Source organism: Xenopus laevis, chromosome 3S (assembly GCF_017654675.1).
Source record: "Xenopus laevis strain J_2021 chromosome 3S, Xenopus_laevis_v10.1, whole genome shotgun sequence".
NCBI classification, from domain to species: Eukaryota; Metazoa; Chordata; class Amphibia; order Anura; family Pipidae; genus Xenopus; species Xenopus laevis.
The window spans coordinates 20,608,247-20,627,125 of NC_054376.1; the positions used below are offsets into that span (position 1 = coordinate 20,608,247).

General features: G+C 45.6%; 1 protein-coding gene across 6 annotated transcripts in view; it reads left to right on the forward strand.

The window, feature by feature from the left end:
* wiz.S (widely interspaced zinc finger motifs S homeolog) overlaps positions 1–18,879 on the forward strand; it is a 100,493-nt gene that overhangs the window by 56,093 nt on the left and 25,521 nt on the right. For 5 of the 6 annotated variants that reach the window (XM_018254981.2, XM_018254985.2, XM_018254983.2 and 2 more), the window contains 3 exons: positions 10,699–10,818; positions 13,457–13,720; positions 14,134–14,919. In XM_018254981.2, coding sequence (XP_018110470.1) covers positions 10,699–10,818; positions 13,457–13,720; positions 14,134–14,919 — 1,170 coding nt within the window. The remainder of the gene's footprint in view (positions 1–10,698; positions 10,819–13,456; positions 13,721–14,133; positions 14,920–18,879) is intronic. The other variant, XM_018254984.2, reaches the window with a different exon arrangement.

Consider the following 18,879-nt stretch of genomic DNA (forward strand, 5'->3'; position numbering starts at 1 on the left):
CTCACTAAACTTGTGTATTATAATAAATAAAGTACCCCTTGTTAGAAGTAACCTTGGAGATCAATGACCTGTATAAAGCACTTGGCCTTTGGCCTCGTACTTTTATGCGGTCATGGAACTCATCGGTGACTTATAATATCCTTATAATACACAAAAGCCATGAATATCTTGTAAATTATATCCTTATAAACAGTGAGTTCTGATGTCATTTCTGTCACATGACTCACTGAAATTTGTGTATTATAATAAATAAAGTACCCCCTGTTGTAAAATAGGAGGCTATTAGAAGTTACCTCGGAGTTCCATGACCTGTATAAAAACACTCGGCCTTCAATCTTGTGTTTTTATATGGTCATGAAACTCCTCGGTAACTTATAATATCCTTATAATTTACAAGAGGGGGTACTTTATTCACTCTTTATTTGACAAAAGGGGGTACTTTATTCACTATATAATTTACAGGACATTAATGGCTTCTGTGTATTATAAAGATACTATAAATCATTAAGGAGTCCCACTACCATATAAAGGCACAAGGCCAATTGCCTTATAATATCCTAATTATTTACAATGGGGATTTTTTTTATCCTACACGTTTCATTGCGTCACGTGACAATTGACATCACTAAGCTCAGTTTATAAATGATGACATCACTAAGAGTCATTTATATAGTGAATAAAGTACCCCTCTTGTAAATGTTAAGGATATTATAAGTTACCGAGGAGTTTAATGACCATATAGGTCAGGGCTGTCCAACTGGCGGCCAACGGGCCGCATGCGGCCCGTGACCCCCCCTTCTTTGGCCCCCCAGATGCTGTGTCTGTTTACCATATGTAATCTTTAAAAGGTATCACTGTAGAGATAAACTGGCCCCTGCATTGTTTAAACCTCATTCTAATCCCCTGTATCACACCTGTGATTCCCCTGTATTGTTTATTGTTTATATCCTAAGGCTAAGGGCACACTAGGCTTTTCGCCGCGACTTTTAATCCGCAATCGCTGTGGAAACTTTTGCGCTGGCGTCTATGGGGAATCGCGAGCGTAAAAACACACGCGGCGATCTTTTTTCTATTGTCGCTCGAAATCGCCTCGCTAGGCGATTTCGAGCGACAATAGAAAAAAGATCGCCGCGTGTGTTTTTACGCTGGCGATTTGTCGCGATTCCCCATAGACGCCAGCGCCAAAGTTTCCCCAGTGTCCCCGAGTCAAATCGCGGCGCTATCGCCTAGTGGTGCCCTTAGCCTAAAGGCCTGTACTGTTCACACCTGAGACCCAGACTGAAACTGACCACAGTGTTCATCTGTTCACACTTTATTCAAAATGCTAATGGGGCAACAGCACTGTGTCACTGTATGTAGTACACATTAGACTGATAGCTTTATTTGTCTCCTGCTCTGTTCTGCCTTCCCTCCCTGCAGGGCTGGAACTAGGGGCAGGCAGAGTAGGCGCCCACCTAGGGGCAATCATGAGCAGGGCACACTTTTAAGGGGAATTTCCTTTCTTTCTTTTTTAAACCCTGATTTGCTTGGCCTTTAATAGTTTTTCAACTTTATAAACCCCCTGTTCCAGACAGAATCACTCCCCAGCACCCTTTTGGCAGCTGCTGGCACAGTTACATATTTGTGGGCAATATCTTGGCTGCTACTTGCACAGGTAAACAGATGATATGGTGGATATTTGGCTGCTGCTGGCACAAGTACATATATGGAGGCAATAGTGTGGATTTTTGGCTGATGCTGGCACAGGTACAGATTGGGGGCAATATAAGGGATTGGTTGCTGCTGGCTCAGGTACATGAGGCAATATGGTGGCTGCTGGCACAGGTACACATATGTTTGAGGGCAATATGATGGATTTTTGGCTACTGCTGGAACAGATGCAAATTGGGGCAATATGATGGATTCTTTTGGTTGCCGCTGGCATAGGTACAGATGATGGATGTTTTGTCTTATGCTGGCACAGGTACAGATTGGGGCCTGGGGGCAATCTGAGGGATTGACTGCCATTGGTATAGGTACAAATGGAGGCAATATGATAGGTGCTGGCACAGGTACAGGGGGCTATATGACTGGTATGGTGGGAAATGGTAATGCAAGACTGGGTGAGGGGGCACTGATTGAAGCCTTTGCCTAGGGTGCAAAAATACCTTGGCCTGGCCCTGCCTCCCTGTGTGTGCCATTCTCTGCTTGCCCAGTGCTGCTTGCCCTACCCTACCTGTGGGATGTAAGCCTGTTAGGGGTTTGTTAGCATTTGGAAATTGTTGTTAAGGGCCCCTAAGGTGTTTAATCATGTGTTGGGGGGTTGTTGTATTATCCACAGGGGAGGATGAGGCATATGGATTTAAGGTTTTTAACATGACTTAAATTTTTCACATATGAGTCATGAGGGATTTCCCTGCAGTGAGCACCAACCATTTGGTTTTTTGGTGTACTACCACCGTTAATGTGGATACGATCTTAAAAGTTCGGGGAGTGGCCAACACTGACTTCCATTATCGGCCCTCCTCCACATAGGCCAGTAAAATTTTGGCCCTCGGTACCACAGAACTTGGACAGCACTCATATAGGTCATGGAACTCCAAGGTAACTTCTAATATCCTCATATAATCTACAGTCTGGTCATTTCCCTATGGGACCAGACTGTAAATTATATCCTTATAAACGGCGCGTTCTGACGTCGGAACGCGCCGTTTATTGGGTCAGCACTTCCTCTGCTGCTCACCACTTCCGTCTCCCTGCAGCTTTACTGTACCTCCGCTCTTGCCCTCTCCCTTCTGACTGCTGGGATTAAATCGTACTAACTCACGCAGCGCATACGGCATGGAACGCTCCTCTCCCCAGAGCCAAAACTCTAAGCCCCAGGGAGCGGAGATGTCAGGCAGTGAGTGCCGTCTAAGGAGGCGGCCTTTGACCTAATTCCCTCCCCCTCCTGTTAGGAGCAGCGCCGCTGTTTAGTGACTGCTGCAGCCTCACGCAGAGTTCGGGCTGCCAAATAGCCCTGCTGCAGGGAGGCTCTTTAAGAGCAGCAGAAAAACTTGTGCTCCAGAAACACAAATCAATGGGGAATGATCAGCGCCTCTCTCCCTCTTCTGCCCCCTCCCACACCCTGTCACTCTTCAGTCTTGGAGACTGGGTGGGTGGGGAGACAGAGTGTGGACGTCACAGCTGTGCTGCACCGGCACGCCCCCCTCCCCTCTGCTTCGCTGGCTGGAGTCAGACTGTGTGACTGCCCTGTGTGGAGTCTGGGGAGACAGAGTGTGGAGGTCTCGGCTCACGAGACTTGAACAGAGAGACTGCCTACTGCAGTGTGCCACCACCCACCATGACCACATGGTAAGCCTCAGTCAGTCTGTGTAGGAGTCTTCTCTCCCTCAGCACTCACACAGGCACACCCCTCCACAACTACCCTTCTCTCTCTGAAACTTTAGATTATAATGAATAATGTACCCCCTACTTGAAATTTATAAAGATATTAAAAGTCACCTCGGAGTTATGTGACCTGTATATTTTATATGGTCACATAACTCCTCGGTAACATAATATCTTTATAAATTACAGTAGGGGGGTACATTATCCACTATATAATTTGCAAATGGGGATACTTTATTATAATACACAAATTTCAGTGAGTCATGTGACAGAAATGACATCAGAACTCAATGTTTATAACTGATGACATCAGAACTCACGTTTATATAGTGACTAAAGTACCCCCTCTTGTAAAATATAAGGATATTATAAGTTACCGAGGAGTTTCATTATACAGGTCATCAGGGCCGGAACTAGGGGTAGGAAGAGTAGGCGGTTGCCTAGGGCGCCACCAGTGATGGGCGCATTTTAAAGAGGATTTTTTTTTCATTTCGTGTTTTTTTAATCACTTATTTAAAATGTATTTATATAATCATGGCACTCAGAGTCGGGCGGCATCTACCTCCCACCTCACCTCCCTCGCCTTATCCCTCTTGCCGGCAAGTACTAGACAGCTGCTTCTGTCCAGTGGAGCAGACGATGTCCGTACGCATGTCACTAATGTCAATGACACGGTGATGCCATTGGGTTTTCTCTGACATAGCTGACGAACAGTTCACGCAAAAGAACTCTTTCTCCTGTCATTTCCCGCGAGCGGCTTGTCCGTAGAGGTTTCTTTGAGAAGGGATAGGCCCGGGGCTGGAGCAGGGCATTTAATATTTGTTGTTGGAGTGGTTGCGGGTTTGTGCAGTGGAAGGCGGCTGCGGGGACAGGTATGGGTTGATGCCTTTGCGCTTTATTCCTGCCGTTATGTTTAAATGGTTGGTGCCATTGTTCTGCTGATAGTAACACTTGGTTTCTCTGTAACTGAGGGGTTGGTAAGCAACCCCCACAAATGCTAATAAACACACACACAAAGGGGTCTCTATTATATCAACATACAGCGTATGATTCTATAAATCCTTCCAACTCCCTCTGCTGCCAGCAAATGCCCAACAACAAGGGGTTAAAAGGGTTGTACCTTTAAATTAAAGGGGAACTATTGTGAAATAAAAATTTAATATAAGCTTCCTCATACTGAAATAAGAAACGAAATACAATCAATTAAATATTCTGTACCGTTTCTGAAATAATCAAGTTTATCTTCACTATTTCTCTCTCAGCATCTGTTTCTCTTCATTCTGTCTTCATGCAGCAGTTGGGTGTCAGATATTCATTGACAGATCTAATATATCTTATAGGGGGGCTCCTTTCCTAGCAGATGTATGAAAGCTTACCAGGGCCAGAACTAGGGGTTGGCAGAGTAGGCGGTTGCCTAAGGCGCCATCATTGAGGGGCGCATTTTAAAGCAAAAATTTTTTTTGTTTTTCATTTTGTTTTGTTTTTTGAGTGCTTATTTATTTATATAATAATGCCACCTATCGCCTCACCTCCCTCACCTTATACCTCTTGCTGGCAAGTGCTAGACAGCTTAAGAGCTGCTTCTGTCCGGTGTGGTGGAGCAGCGCAATGTGCGTACACATGACTGACGTCAATGACGCACCAGAGAGAGGCAGAGAGCTGTCGGCCTGGCGCGTTGGTGTGGCTCAGTGCTCGCAGCCTTGCACAGTTGCATTGAAGAATCACATTAAAGATATTCTTTCTGTATTGTGAAGCTTCCTGCTGGCACAGCCAGGTACAGATTTGGGAGTCATATTTTTTAATGTTGCTGCTGGGCAGGTACATAGATACTTGGGGTGGGGGCAGTATGATTTGATTTATTTATGGCTGCTGCAGCTGGCACAGGTAAAGATTGGGGGCAATATAATGACTGCTGGGCTTGTGTGCCAGGTACAGGGGGCAGTATGATGGATGGCTGCTGGGCTTGCTGGCAGAGGTACAGGGGGGCTGTATGATGGATTCTTTATTTAAATATCGTCATGGTAAGGTGGGAAATGGCAATGCTCGACGGGGGGGGTGCTGATTCAAGCTCTTGCCTAGGGTGCTAAACTACCTTGGCCCTGCCCTGCAGGTCATAGAGCTCCAAGGCAACTTCCAATATCCTCATATTTTGCAAATGGGGGTAATTTATTATTTGTTATAATAAACACGTTTCCATGAGTCGTGACAAAACGAGACCTCACAGTTTATAACTGATGACATCAGAACTCACCGTTTATAAGGATATAATTTACAAGATATTCATGGCTTTTGTGTATTATAAGGATATATTTTACAACGGGTGATTTTGTTTACGATATAAAACGTCTTGTTCCCAAGGTTTAGGGGAGCCCCTTTAAGTTAAATAGATGAAACCACTCCGGCAACATGTGACATTCAGCGGAGCCTTTTGCTAGGCTTGCTTGGCTGGAAGAATAGGCAGCCCCTGGTTGGTGAGAATGCAAAACTATACCTATGTATGCCACAGTTAAAGACACAGTGAATGCGAGCTGCAAGCTCCCTGAGGTACTAATTCTCTTGGCGAGCGGCTTCAGGAAGGTCGCGCCTCCTTGTAACTGGTTGATACGCCTCAGCGCGCCGACTCCTGATTGGCTGAGCATTTCCAGTGTTTGTTCCTCGCGCCAGTCATCCTCTCAGGAACGTGCGCGTGCCCCCTTTCGCCTGCCTCATGCACGCGCTTATGTTTCGCATCATGGCGGCGCCCAGCGAGCGGACAAAGGAGGCCGGGGAATTAGGAAAGTGCGGGGAACAGAAACCTGGCGTGGCACAGGAGGCGGGGAAACCGGGGAGGAGAATACAAGAGGAGGAAACGAAAAGAGGCGGGGGGCAGGGGCAACGGGAGGAAGCTGAAGTATCGGGGCGGGGTGAGGAGAGTGACGGGGCTGGAGCGTCGCTAAGGCCCGGGAACGGAGGGCTTAAAGCAGGTGAGTAGAGAAGAGACAGAGTTGAAGGGGTGACAGGGCGATTGAGCGTAGTCTGCGCACGGGAGAAGGACTTGTATGTAGAGGGGTATGTGGTACTGCACGTGGGGGTATGGCGATGGACCCCTTTCTGCGAACTGTAGATATCCCGCAGGTTTAGGACTTGTTGATCAAGCATGCGCGTTGGTTTCCGTCTGTTGGGGGAGATGGCGGTTTGCTTAGATGGGGGCCCATGAGTCTGAACTGCTGGATGAGTCTTTCACTGTAAATATAGTCTTCGGGAACTTCATTAGGGTGACCAACTGGTCCAGCTGAAGCTGCGCTGGCCTCACTTCCGGCTGGCTGGATTCTCCTTTGGGGGGGGGGTTACTAGGAGCAGTAAATACCGGTTAGAGTAGCCTCATTGTTTGCACTTACCTCGGCTTTGGACTGGGGGGAAGGAGCTGAAGGCTGACAGCCTGAGTTTGCTTCTGAAAAAATCTGCTACTCTTACAGCAAGGGGACTTGACTTGTACCTTCATCCCTGTCCCAGTAGAGCTTAAAGTCTATTTCACAGTAGGGTCAGTTCTGTCAGGAGCCAATTAACCTGCCTGTATGTTTTCGGAGGGTGGGAGGAAACATACATATCAGGGTCACCAAGGCCACCATGCCAACCATTGTGCAAAAAGGCTTTGGAAAGAACATTAGGGATGAGAACAGTGTTTGTTTGTAAAACCGCTGTAAATGTGTATTGGAAAGCTTAATCTTAAAGGACCAGTAACATCAAAATTTTTTTTACAAAAATTAGTTAGAATACAACAAAAAAAACCCACCAAGACAAATTAAATGTTAAAATAGCAAAGCATTTATTAAGAAATAACTTACCGAAACTCCACTTCCTGTCCTCTACAGAAAAGGCGACCATCCATACTGCAGCGCTCGATTTCTTCTCCCTGGCTATTCACTGACAGTGTGTCCTCTGCCCCGATCTCCTTCTCCAGCTCTTGGTGCCGATACCTTTTCCTCGCTGCCAGTACATTATCCGTCCTTCACTACAGTCAGTTAGCGGTGCCTGTTCTACTTCTATTTGCTGCTAGAGGAGGAGTTGATGCTTGTGGTTCTCATACTGGTTCTGCTGGGACAAGTTTCCATTCTTATTCTGTAGGATGGGACTGATGGAGCTGACTGAGGTCACATTGGTCGTCGCACACTCCATCAGCCTGCAGCCGGTCCCTGATCTTCATGCGAATATCCCCAGGTCGCTGTGTTTGTCTGTATGTGTATCAGCGCGACGTACGACCCCGCCGTGCTCCTGCCGACCCCGCCGCCTTGTATGGGTCTTTGGTGGAGGATCAGCGCGGGAAGCGGGGCATCAGCAGGTCCCCATCCTCTTCTTCCTCTGCCCGCCGTTTGTCCTGCATGATCTCCTCTGCTGTGCGAGAGCCCTATGAGCCTAATGGACCGATATAGGTGCCGCGCTCACTAGTGACCGTCATGCAAGTCATCTGCAGCTGCTTCAACTTAGTAGCTCCATGCGATGCGCTTGGGTTCTAGTGATCCCCAACACAGCAGCTCCCCAGGGCTTTTTCTCTGCCTGGGACCCGGCAGCCTTAGCTTCTCCCAAAGCTACCGGAGAGCTGAATGAATGAGCAGCCAGAGAAGTGGCACAGGGAGCAAACGCTCGTCCACTTCTGCTGATCCATAACTTAGCAGCAACTGCAGCAATCCAGCTGGACAGCTGTTTGTGCAAACCCTGCGCTCTCGCAGGAATTGGTATCGGCACCGGTTCGGCTCCCCCCGCAGACTGCACGTTGGTGTCCGCACGCTTTTGTTTGGAATCGATCTTCCATTCCTGTCCAGCTGGAACCCAAGCGCATCGCATGGAGCTACTAAGTTGAAGCAGCTGCAGATGACTTGCATGACGGTCACTAGTGAGCGCGGCACCTGTATCGGTCCATTAGGCTCATAGGGCTCTCGCACAGCAGAGGAGATCATGCAGGACGAACGGCGGGCAGAGGAAGAAGAGGATGGGGACCTGCTGATGCCCTGCTTCCCGCGCTGATCTTCCACCAAAGACCCATACAAGGCGGGGGGGCGGCAGGAGCACGGCGGGGTCGTACATCGCGCTGATACACATACAGACAAACACAGCGACCTGGGGATATTCGCGTGAAGATCAGGGACCGGCTGCAGGCTGATGGAGTGTGCGACGACCAATGTGACCTCAGTCAGCTCCATCAGTCCCATCCTACAGAATAAGAATGGAAACTTGCCCAGCAGAACCAGTATGAGAACCACAAGCATCAACTCCTCCTCTAGCAGCAAATAGAAGTAGAACAGGCACCGCTAACTGACTGTAGCGAAGGACGGATAATGAACTGGCAGCGAGGAAGAGGTATCGGCACCGAGAGCTGGAGAACGAGATCGGGGCAGAGGACACACTGTCAGTGAATAGCCAGGGAGAAGAAATCGAGCGCTGCAGTATGGATGGTCGCCGTGTCGCCTTTTCTGTAGAGGACAGGAAGTGGAGTTTCGGTAAGTTATTTCTTAATAAATGCTTTGCTATTTTAACATTTAATTTGTCTTGGCTGTTTTTTTTTTTTGTTGTATTCTACTAATTTTTGTAAAAGATTTTTTGATGTTACTGGTCCTTTAAAAAGCTTTTCGGTGGAGGTACCTTTTAGTCAATGCCCTGAGATCTTTCTGGTGATAACCAAGGCAGCCAGTAAGCGTTAAAAGCGGCGGCTCATAAAAGATATTGCATAAAACCGATCATATGAAAAACCCTGCTTCATGTAAATAAATCATTTTCATAATCATATACTTTTCTAGTAGTATGTGCCATTGAATAGAAAATAACCATTTTAAAAAATAAGGGCTGCCCCCTGGGATTGAACAATTCATTGTGCACACAAACCATACTTGTTAGGTCACATGAAACAATTAACAGACAGAGTTCTGTCTTTTGCTTCAACACTTCTTCCTGTTTCAGTTAGAGTTGTAGTATTTCTGGTCAGGTGATCTCTGAGGCAGCACAGAGACCATCACAAAATGGTGGTTCAAGGCAAGAGATGTAAAAGGGCAATATTTACTTAAAGGAGAAGGAAAGCTACGGAGGCATTTTATTGCCAATAGATTAGCTGCAATAGTGCAGGCTAGAATGCTATATTTATTTTGTAGAATGTTTTACCATACCTGAGTAAAAAGCTCTAGAAACTCTCTGTTTGTTTAGAATAGGAGCTGCAGTATTAACCTGGTGTGACATCACTTCCTGCCTGAGTCTCTCCCTGCTCTGGGCTCAGATTACAGTAGAGAAGGGAGGAGGGGGGAGGGAGAGGAGAAAACTGAGCATGCTCTTGCCCAGGGCAATGAGGTTTAAGCTGAAGGCAGGAAGTCTGATACAGAAGCCCATGTGTACACAATAGAAGGAAAGAAATGCTGTGTTTCTTTTGACAGGGGACTCAGAGCAACATTACTTTGGGGGTTTACTGGTATATTTAGATGGACCTTTCTGATAAGGCTTACTTAGTTTTAACCTTTCCTTCTCCTTTAAATATATTACCAGTTTGATCAGATTCTTTTAATATGATATAAACTTTTTGCTTAAATATTCATTTTGGGGGTATAGTTTTCTTTTAAGTTAACTTTTAGTTTGTTATAGAATGTATAATTCTAAGCAACTTTTCAATTTGTCTTTGTTCTTCCCTCCTTTTTTTTTTTTTTTTTTTATATATATATAGTTTTTTGAATTATTTGCCTTTTTCTTCTGACTCTTCAGCTTTCAAATGGGAGGTCACTGATCCCATCTCAAAACCAATGCTTTGTAAGGCTACACGTGTATTGTTTTTTTTTTTTTTAATTTTTATTGCTCATCTTCCTATTCCTTATTCATATTCCAGTCTCATTCAAATCAATGCATGGGACTATGGTAATTTGGACTCTAGCAACCAGATTGCTGAAATTGCAAAATGGAGAGCTGCTGAAGAAAAAGCTACATAACTCAAAAAGCACAAATAATATAAAACCAACTGCAAATTGTCTCAGAATATCACGCTCTACATCATATTAAAAGTTAATTTAAAGGTGAACAACCCCTTTAATTATGGGGCAGACTCATGGCTGTGATGGTATAATGGAAACTGACTGGACCACCAGCAAAATCACTTCCTTCTAACACCTATAAACATGTATAATAAATATGTTTATGGAATATATAGAATGCATATTTCTTAAATTGTTCATAGCACATACTGCATTAAGAATTCATTTGGTCCCGGTGACTAACCTTTGCCGATATTATTTATGTTTGTCTTTTAACTGTCGCCCTTATCAAGAATTGTCCTTCTGTTGGGTTAGATTTCCTAAACCCAAGCCTTTTGAACTCTTACAGCACTGGGCTCAGAAGAGGAAGATGGTGATTCACTGGATCTAATCAGATCCCAAACCTTGAGACCGGATTCTGGGCACACTGCAGAGAAAATGCCTTCTGAACAGAGCGCAGACGCAAAAGGTACATTAGACCTTAGAATAGAATTACAGTGGCGATGTTATCTGGGACCTGCCCAAATAATATCTGTGCCAAACTAAATCCCAAGTTCCCCTTGAGCCCTATGCCTGGTCTTAGGGGTGTAACTACAGAGGAAGCAGAAAGGGAGGGCCCAGGAGATATATATCAGCAATTTCAACATATATTGGTAAAACAGGACAACCTCTGGATATGTTGGGGTCCCTAAAATTAATTTGCTGTGGGGCCCAGTAGCATCTAGTTAAGTCACTGCCTGCTGTCATAACTTTTTAATTTTACTTAAAGGAACAGTTACACCAAAAAATGTAAGTGTTTTAAAGTAATGAAGATATCATGTACTGTTGCCCTGCACTGGTAAAACTGATCTGTTTGCTTCAGAAACACTACTATAGTTCATATAAACAAGCTGCTGTGGAGCAATGGCGGAAATTGAAAAACGGCTATATGGCACAGGTTAACTAATGGATAACACCATTAAACAGAGCTTATTTGCTACCTGCTGTGTAACCTGAGCCTTTTCTCCTTTGAATGGCTGCACCCATTGCTACACAGCAGCTTATTTATATAAACAACAGTAGAGTTTCGTAAGCAAACACAGCAGTTTTACCAGTGTAGGGCAACACTGCATTATATTTTCATTACTTTAAAACACTTTTATTTTTTGACGTTACTGGTCCTTTAAACTGTTGCATACAGTGTATTTGTAACACATCACTCATTACCTTAAATAAGGAAGTATCACCCACCTGATAAATCTTTAGATGCCACTTACACTGCACACGTTCAGTGCAGGAGCAGCTGATTATTGCAGCCATTACAGGTAAATTGAATATAGACATCATGAACAGAGATGACTGAAGATAGAAGTTCTATGACAGACTTTTTTTTTTTTTTTCATTTTCAAATTTTTTTTGCCATTTCAGCTGTCTGATTATTAAGGTCCAGGGTAGTTGAAATGCTAAATGTAAGAGCTGTAAAATAACAGACATATTCAAAAAACACATGACAATTTATCAAATTGGAATTTAATTACATACAGTGGATCTACTCCTTTAAAGGAACAGTAACATCAAAAACATTTTTTTAAAAATTTATTTATATAGAATGAAATAAAAAACACCAAGACAAATTAAATTTAAAATAGCAAAGCCTTTATTAAGAAATAACTTACAGAAACTCTGCTTCCTGTACTCTACAGAAAAGGCGACATCAATCCATTGTGCGGCACTATTTCTTCTCCCATCTTCTACTGGCAGCGTGTGGAAGGCGATGTATCCGAGCACTTGTTCAGCAGTGCCGACAACTGCCCTCCTTCTTGGTGCCCTGCAGTGTCGGACTGGACCCAGACACGCTCCCCACTGAAAACTGATGTTGCCCACCCCCGTGCGTGGGGGCGGCATCAGAGAGTTGCTAAATCTGACAATGGGGAGGGGGGCCCTGAGGCGGTATGGGGGCTTCTTAGGTGGCAGCCCCAGTGGGCCCCTGAACCCCAGTCCTATGCTGGTGTCCGGTAACTGTCCTCAGAGAAGCGCTCCACACACACACTGGAACAGACTCCAGTAGCTCCCTGCCTGTAAGAAAAGTATAACAACGCATCCGGCTCCAACGTTTGGCCCACCCCTTACCTGCCGGACACTATCACCTTCCAGCCGCTTCCCATGTAGACTGAGAAAGCACATACCGATGATACACACCGCCCGCTCCTCCAGCAGGAAGCCTGGTGTACCTGGTTGGGTTGCCAGTTGGGAGGACACAGGGCACCAGCATAGGACTGGGGTTTAGCAACTCGCTGATGCCGCCCCCACGCATATCGTATACATAACTGCTGTGGATGCTGTCGGGGAAGGTCCTACATGGGAAGCGGCTAGAAGGTGATACTGTCCTGCAGGTAAGGGGTGGGCTGAACGTTGGGGCCGAACGCGCTGTTATACTTTTCTTACAGGCAGGGAGCTACTGGAGTCTGTTCCAGTGTGTGTGTCGCTTCTCTGAGGACATTTACCGGACAGTGGCACAGGGCACCAGCATAGGACTGGGGTTCAGGGGCCCACTGTAGCTGCCTCCTTAGAATCCCCCATACCGCCTCAGGGCCCCCCTCCCGATTGTCGGATTTAGCAACTCTCTGATGCCGCCCCCACGCATATCGTATACATAACTGCTGTGGATGCTGTCGGGGAAGGTCCAGGGGGGTGCAACATCAGTTTTCGATGGGGAGCGTGTCTGGGTCCAGTCCGACACTGCAGGGCACCGAGAACGAGTTGTATCCGAGCACTTGTTCAGCAGTGCCAATATCGCTTTACACGCACTGCCAGTAGAAGATGGGAGAAGAAATCAAGTGCCGCACAATGGATTGTTGTCGCCTTTTCTGTAGAGGACAGGAAGCAGAGTTTCTGTAAGTTATTTCTTAATAAAGGCTTTGCTATTTTAAAGTTTAATTTGTCTTGGTGTTTTTATTTCGTTCTATACTAACAAATTTTTTTAAAAAAAATTTGATGTTACTGTTCCTTTAAGGGGTATTTAGTGTTGGCTAAGTGGGGCTTTAATGTTACTTGTATGTCGGCTGGTAAGATCATCATGGCCCCTTACCGTTCTCCCAGTAATTCAACTTGTGATTGGTACCCGCCAGGCCCAAGTCAGACCACGTGTGAGGTGTGTGGCGCTTGCTTCGAGACCCGGAAGGGCCTGTCCAGCCATGCACGCTCCCACCTGAGGCACCTGGGGGTGGCAGAGTCGGAAAGCAGTGGGGCCCCCATTGACCTGCTGTATGAGCTGGCTAAGCAGGGCAAGTTGCCACAGGATGAATCCATATTGGGGGCCAAGAAGTCAGGAAGCCCCCGGACAGGATCCCCAAGGGGCCAATGGGGGGACGAGGAAGGGCCCCTGAATCTGAGTGAGTGCTGCTGTGAAGCCTCTGACTGGGGGGTTGTGGGAGCTTCTATTGATGCCAGTTGGTGAAAGGCAGGCACTTCTATTAATATTTAGCTTATTTCACCACTTTCTTCCCCCACTTACCTTCTTCCCTCCTCCCATTCCTTCCATAATTATTTTTTGTTACTTGCATCTCTACTGGCTGTGTCCTATATCCACTGCATGCATCTTCAACTTACTGTATCTTGATATCCCTATAAATCATCCTCACTTTTTTTTTGTAATTGTGGAACTTGTCATTTTTTCTTCCCTGTCCTTCCTGTCATTTCCTTATCTCCCTTTTTACTTCCTTTCGCCCTTTTCTCCATTTTTGCACGTCATTTCATAAACGCCTTTCCCTTGTGTCTTCTCCTTTCATGTTTTCTTTCTCTTTAGCCTTGGATGGAGAATCTGGCAAAGAAACCGACTGCCAGTTTTGCGGTGCCTGGTTTGAGACTCGCAAAGGACTTTCAAGCCACGCCCGAGCGCACTTGCGCCACCTCGGAGTAAACGATCCTGATGCCAAAGGTTCCCCTATTGCCGCGCTTAACTCCCTCATCAAAAGTGGAGAGTTCAAAAAGCGTCTGTCTAGTCAGGGAACCAATGAAACAGACTCTCTCACCGAGGCTGCTGAGGAGCGCACCTCTACTGAAGCTGCTATGAGCACAAGTCAGGCCAGCAGTGGGGCAGCTCGTGCCAAGTTGATAGACGACGGTGCTTTTACCAAGATAGCAGACGCTATGGTTAAAGGTGCCAATGGCCCTCCTAAAACTCCTGAAAGTAGCTCCCACTCCTTGAATGCAGAAGGTGCTAGTAGAATTGCTGCAAGTAGTGGCTCTTCAGAGACATCTCCACATTTTAAGAGCCCCGGTGGATCGTCCGCTGGCCCTCGTACCACAATTAGTAATGCCACTTCCCCACATTCCATGGCACCCGATGCTGGAGTTCACCAAAAGTTAGCGGAGCCCCTACATGCTCGGGTTAAGACAGAAGTTGGACGTTCCCATGGTAAGGTGGCAGATGCTGGACCTCGGTCCAGATCATCCCTAACAGGCCTTACTCACTCCAGACCAGCGGGCAACAGTACCCCACCAGCTAAGAAACTGAAAATGACTCCAGCCTGCAAGGCAAGCTCAGAAGCTTTTTGGTCACCCAACAGTTCGCCCTCACCTTTAAATTTGTGTAAGTAAATGTAAAGATTCTAAACGTTGGTTGTAGTTGACAGTGAGCTGTAGAACTGGGCAGGGGAACATCAGGAGACTCTTCTTGCATAGTAGCTTAACTATCTAATGGTTAGCCAGCCAAACAGAACAGCCCGTAGAGCTTCTGTTTCAATTACTCAAAAAAAGAAAAGAAAATTATTTAAGAATTCAAATTCAACTAATCGCCACCTAAAACCTGCAGAATTACTGTTTATGTCCATGGGAGAGGTCCAGGGATCAATTTGGTGACATTCGGGGTTTTTTTGAGAAAAAAACTTGAATCGAGTTTGATTCAAGTTTTCGAGTGGTTTAAATTTATTTGACTTTTAATAATTCAATTTTATTAATAAATTTCACCTAGTTGAATTTCTAATTCATTCGAATTTGAGGGAGTTCGAAAAAAAACTTCCATTCATTTGAAATTTGTCACTTGATAAATGTGCCTCATACTGTATGTGTTGGGTTGTTTGTTGCAGCACAACAGGTACTTTGAGTACTGACATCCTCTATGCTCACAGCATTCAAATGGGGGCCACTGCCCCATCTTAAAAATAAATGCTCTGTATGGCTACAGAGGAATTGTTCCTACTTTATTTCTTCACTTTCTATTCAGACCCTCTCCTATTCATGCTCGTCTTTTATTTAATTCAATAAATGGTTGCTAGGGAAGCTTGGACCCTAGCAATCCAATTTCTGAAACTTAACTGGAGAGCTGCCGAATAAAAAGCTAAATGACTCAAAACAACCATGTGATAAATGAAAACCAATTGCAAATTGTCTCAGAATATTACTCTGTACATCATACTAAAAATGAAAGGTGAACAAGCCCTTTAACATTTTTAGTTTCTTTTTTTGTCATCTGGCTCAAGTGCACTGAGCTCCAGAGCCAACGACATTCTTTTGTGCAGATTACAATCTGAATATGCAGGTGAGCATTCAGGATTCTGATCTTTGTGACCAGATTTAGGGGCTCTTCCAGGTCCAAAAGTTTTTTTGATTTGGTGAATCTCTGCAGAAAGGTAAGTCAAGGACTAGAAGATTTTTTTTCAAAGAGCTGCTTTACATATGAGGTGGTAAGACTGTGCTATACAATGAAAGAAATGTTAAGGAAAAAAAGCTAGTTTTGACTTTCACCCACACTACATTCTGTGAGTAAACTGGTAAAACATGTCCGAGAAAGAATAACTGTAACTTTAAGGCCTCTATTCATAGCAGGCTACCTATGGAACTTCCCAATGTAGATAACTAATGGTACAAACTTAATCTGCCTTTGAAAGGAGAAGGAATCCCATTTTAAACTAGGGGGTGCCAAAAGTTAGGCACCCCAAGTGATTATGTATACTTATCTGACACCCCGGGCTGGTGCTTGTATCAGCAGAAAACCACACCAGCCCAATGTTATTTCAGCTAGCACCATGGAGTGATCCTCTTTCTGCTTCTTCGGTTTTCAAATTTGCCAGAGCTTTGACTTTTCGCTCTACTGCACACTCATAAGAAGAAGCCGGAAGACGATTGTTCCATGGTGCTTGCTAGGCCATTGCAGTTTTCTGCTGATAGGATCACTGGCCCAGGGTGTCAGGTAAGTATATATCACTTGGGGGTGCCTAACTTTTGGCACCCCAAGAGTAAAATGGTATTCCTCCTATAAAGTGAGCATATTACAATCGGGCCAAGCACTACTGCTGACTTCATTGGTGCATAAATTTACATTTGTTATTGCTTACATGGGGTTTTGCTAAGGGGCGCTTTATAAATGCCTTAGTCTCCTTAAAGGAGAATTCAACCTGTAATAAAAATTAAAAAAAAACCCTCCCCTGGACCTAGAACTTTCCTCCCCTCAGCCTACCTGCGCCCCCCCCCCCCCCGCCGGGCAAATGGCCCTAATACTCACCTCCTCCATGCAGATTCTGTCCTCGTAGTCCACGGGCGCCCTTAAACACAAATTACCGGAGAAGAAGATGGCTGCTGTGAGTAAAACATAAGGGGCATTTGCTCGGGGGGAGGGGAGTTTTTTTTTTTTTTTTATTACGGGTTGAATTCTCCTTTAAGACTGGTGTTTAGTGCGTTTTCTCTGCTGATAAAGAGCACTCCAGGATAGCCGTATAACAACTGGTGCCGACAGTCTCAAGTCACTGATTGGTTACTGCTGGCATGACTGGATGTCTACAATAATAGCCAGAACACTACTTCCTGCTTTGTGGCTCTCTTGGTTTCCACTGATTGGTTACCAGGCAGTAACCAATCGGTGACTTGAGGCGGGGGGGGAGGCACATACATTTTTATACATTAAATTTTTGGCTAACTGTTTCTAAAACATTTTTTATTTTCTCTAGCGGCCATCCTGTCAGTGCAGACGTAATGCGTTATTTTATCCTTCACCTTTGGAGGCAGGACAGAAGATTGTTGATTCTTGGCCCCTCCCTTTGCATATAAGGTCTGGCTTCACCTCGGTTCTTTTGTCCTGCCTTGGAGATGAAGGGCAGCGGATTTTTAAATTCTCTATTATTTTCCTTTTTTAATAAATTTTGTTTATCAATTTCTTCTTGGATCAAAAATACAGCAACACGCAAACTTGAGGGTACGCAGAGCTGCTCTCTAGTGCGTGTTTTAGGCACAGGATTCGTGCTAGCATTCTGCAAGGACCCAGTAGGAACACAGGTCATAATGGACACACAGAGTTGTCCTAGGATAATTGTTACCCGGTACACAGAGCTACCCGCCCCAAAATCTGGCACAAAGAAATGGCCCACGTATGCTGCGGTGAAACCCTTGAGAAGTCCCCAGGGTTCAACAGGCAGACAATACCGCAGTTACAGTCACCCTTGACTTAAGCGGTAGAGGGATCACAGTGTCCTTGGAACAGGGAGTAGACTAGGTACGGAGGACTCTGCCGCAGATCTTGTCGGAATTCCCTATAATATATAGAATAGCGGGCTATTCTCCGCACAGTCGGCCACGAGTAGTTGCTAGGCAACGTATACGCGAGCATGAGGAATCTCGCGGTGGCTCGGCTGTCCAGTCACACAGCGTTACCAGCCGAGGAAGCCGCTTTTAGAGAACCTTTAGACCGCCGCATGGAGTCCACACTAAAAAAAATCATATGTCCAAGCAGCTGCAATATTAAGACCAGCGACTTGCATCTGCTGGCCTAGCTTGTACAGGAAAATACTGGGCACAGGAATTGGCCCGAAACCCACCATCATCAAAATAGGAGCTACAGGGGGACGTGGAAAGACTAATTGAGGCAGCAATGGAAGTTGTTTAACTAGCAGCCAAGTCTACGGCAGATGCAGTTTTCACAAGATGTGCCCTGTGGCTCCGTCACTGGTCCAGAGACACAGCCTCCAAGCTGAGACTGCTTGCCCTTAAAGGAGAAACAAACCCCCTCCTCCTCCCCAGCCTAGCTGCTACCCCGGGCAAATGCCCCTAACTTTTACTTACCCCTCAGTGCAGATTCAGGGATCAGAGTTCACTGCAGCCATCTTCTGGGTCTTCGCGTTCTCTTCCGGCGCTTCAGCAATTTTGGCGCATGTGCAGTTATTTAGGACCGGGACATTGCCCCAACTGTGCATGCACCACCACGCTGGTCTCGTTGTCCAATTATTGAAGATCCGGAAAATGGCTGCCGTGAATTCCAATCCCCGAATCTGCACCAAGGGTAAAGTAAATAATTAGGGGTATTTGCCCAGGGTAGCAGCTAGGCGAGGGGAGGTGGGGTCGGGTTTTTTTAATAAGGGGTTTGTTTCTCCTTTAAATTCACAGGCGAGTCACTGTTCGGCCCTGACCTCAAGCAAATTATAGCAGAAGTAACTGGAAGGGAAAATCACTTTCCTTCCTATGGGAAAGAAACAAAGATTTGATAATTCAAATAGATTCTCTAATAGAAAAGGTTGGGCTACCCAATGCAGACCTTTTCACTCCTTTCGTTCTACAGGTGGGG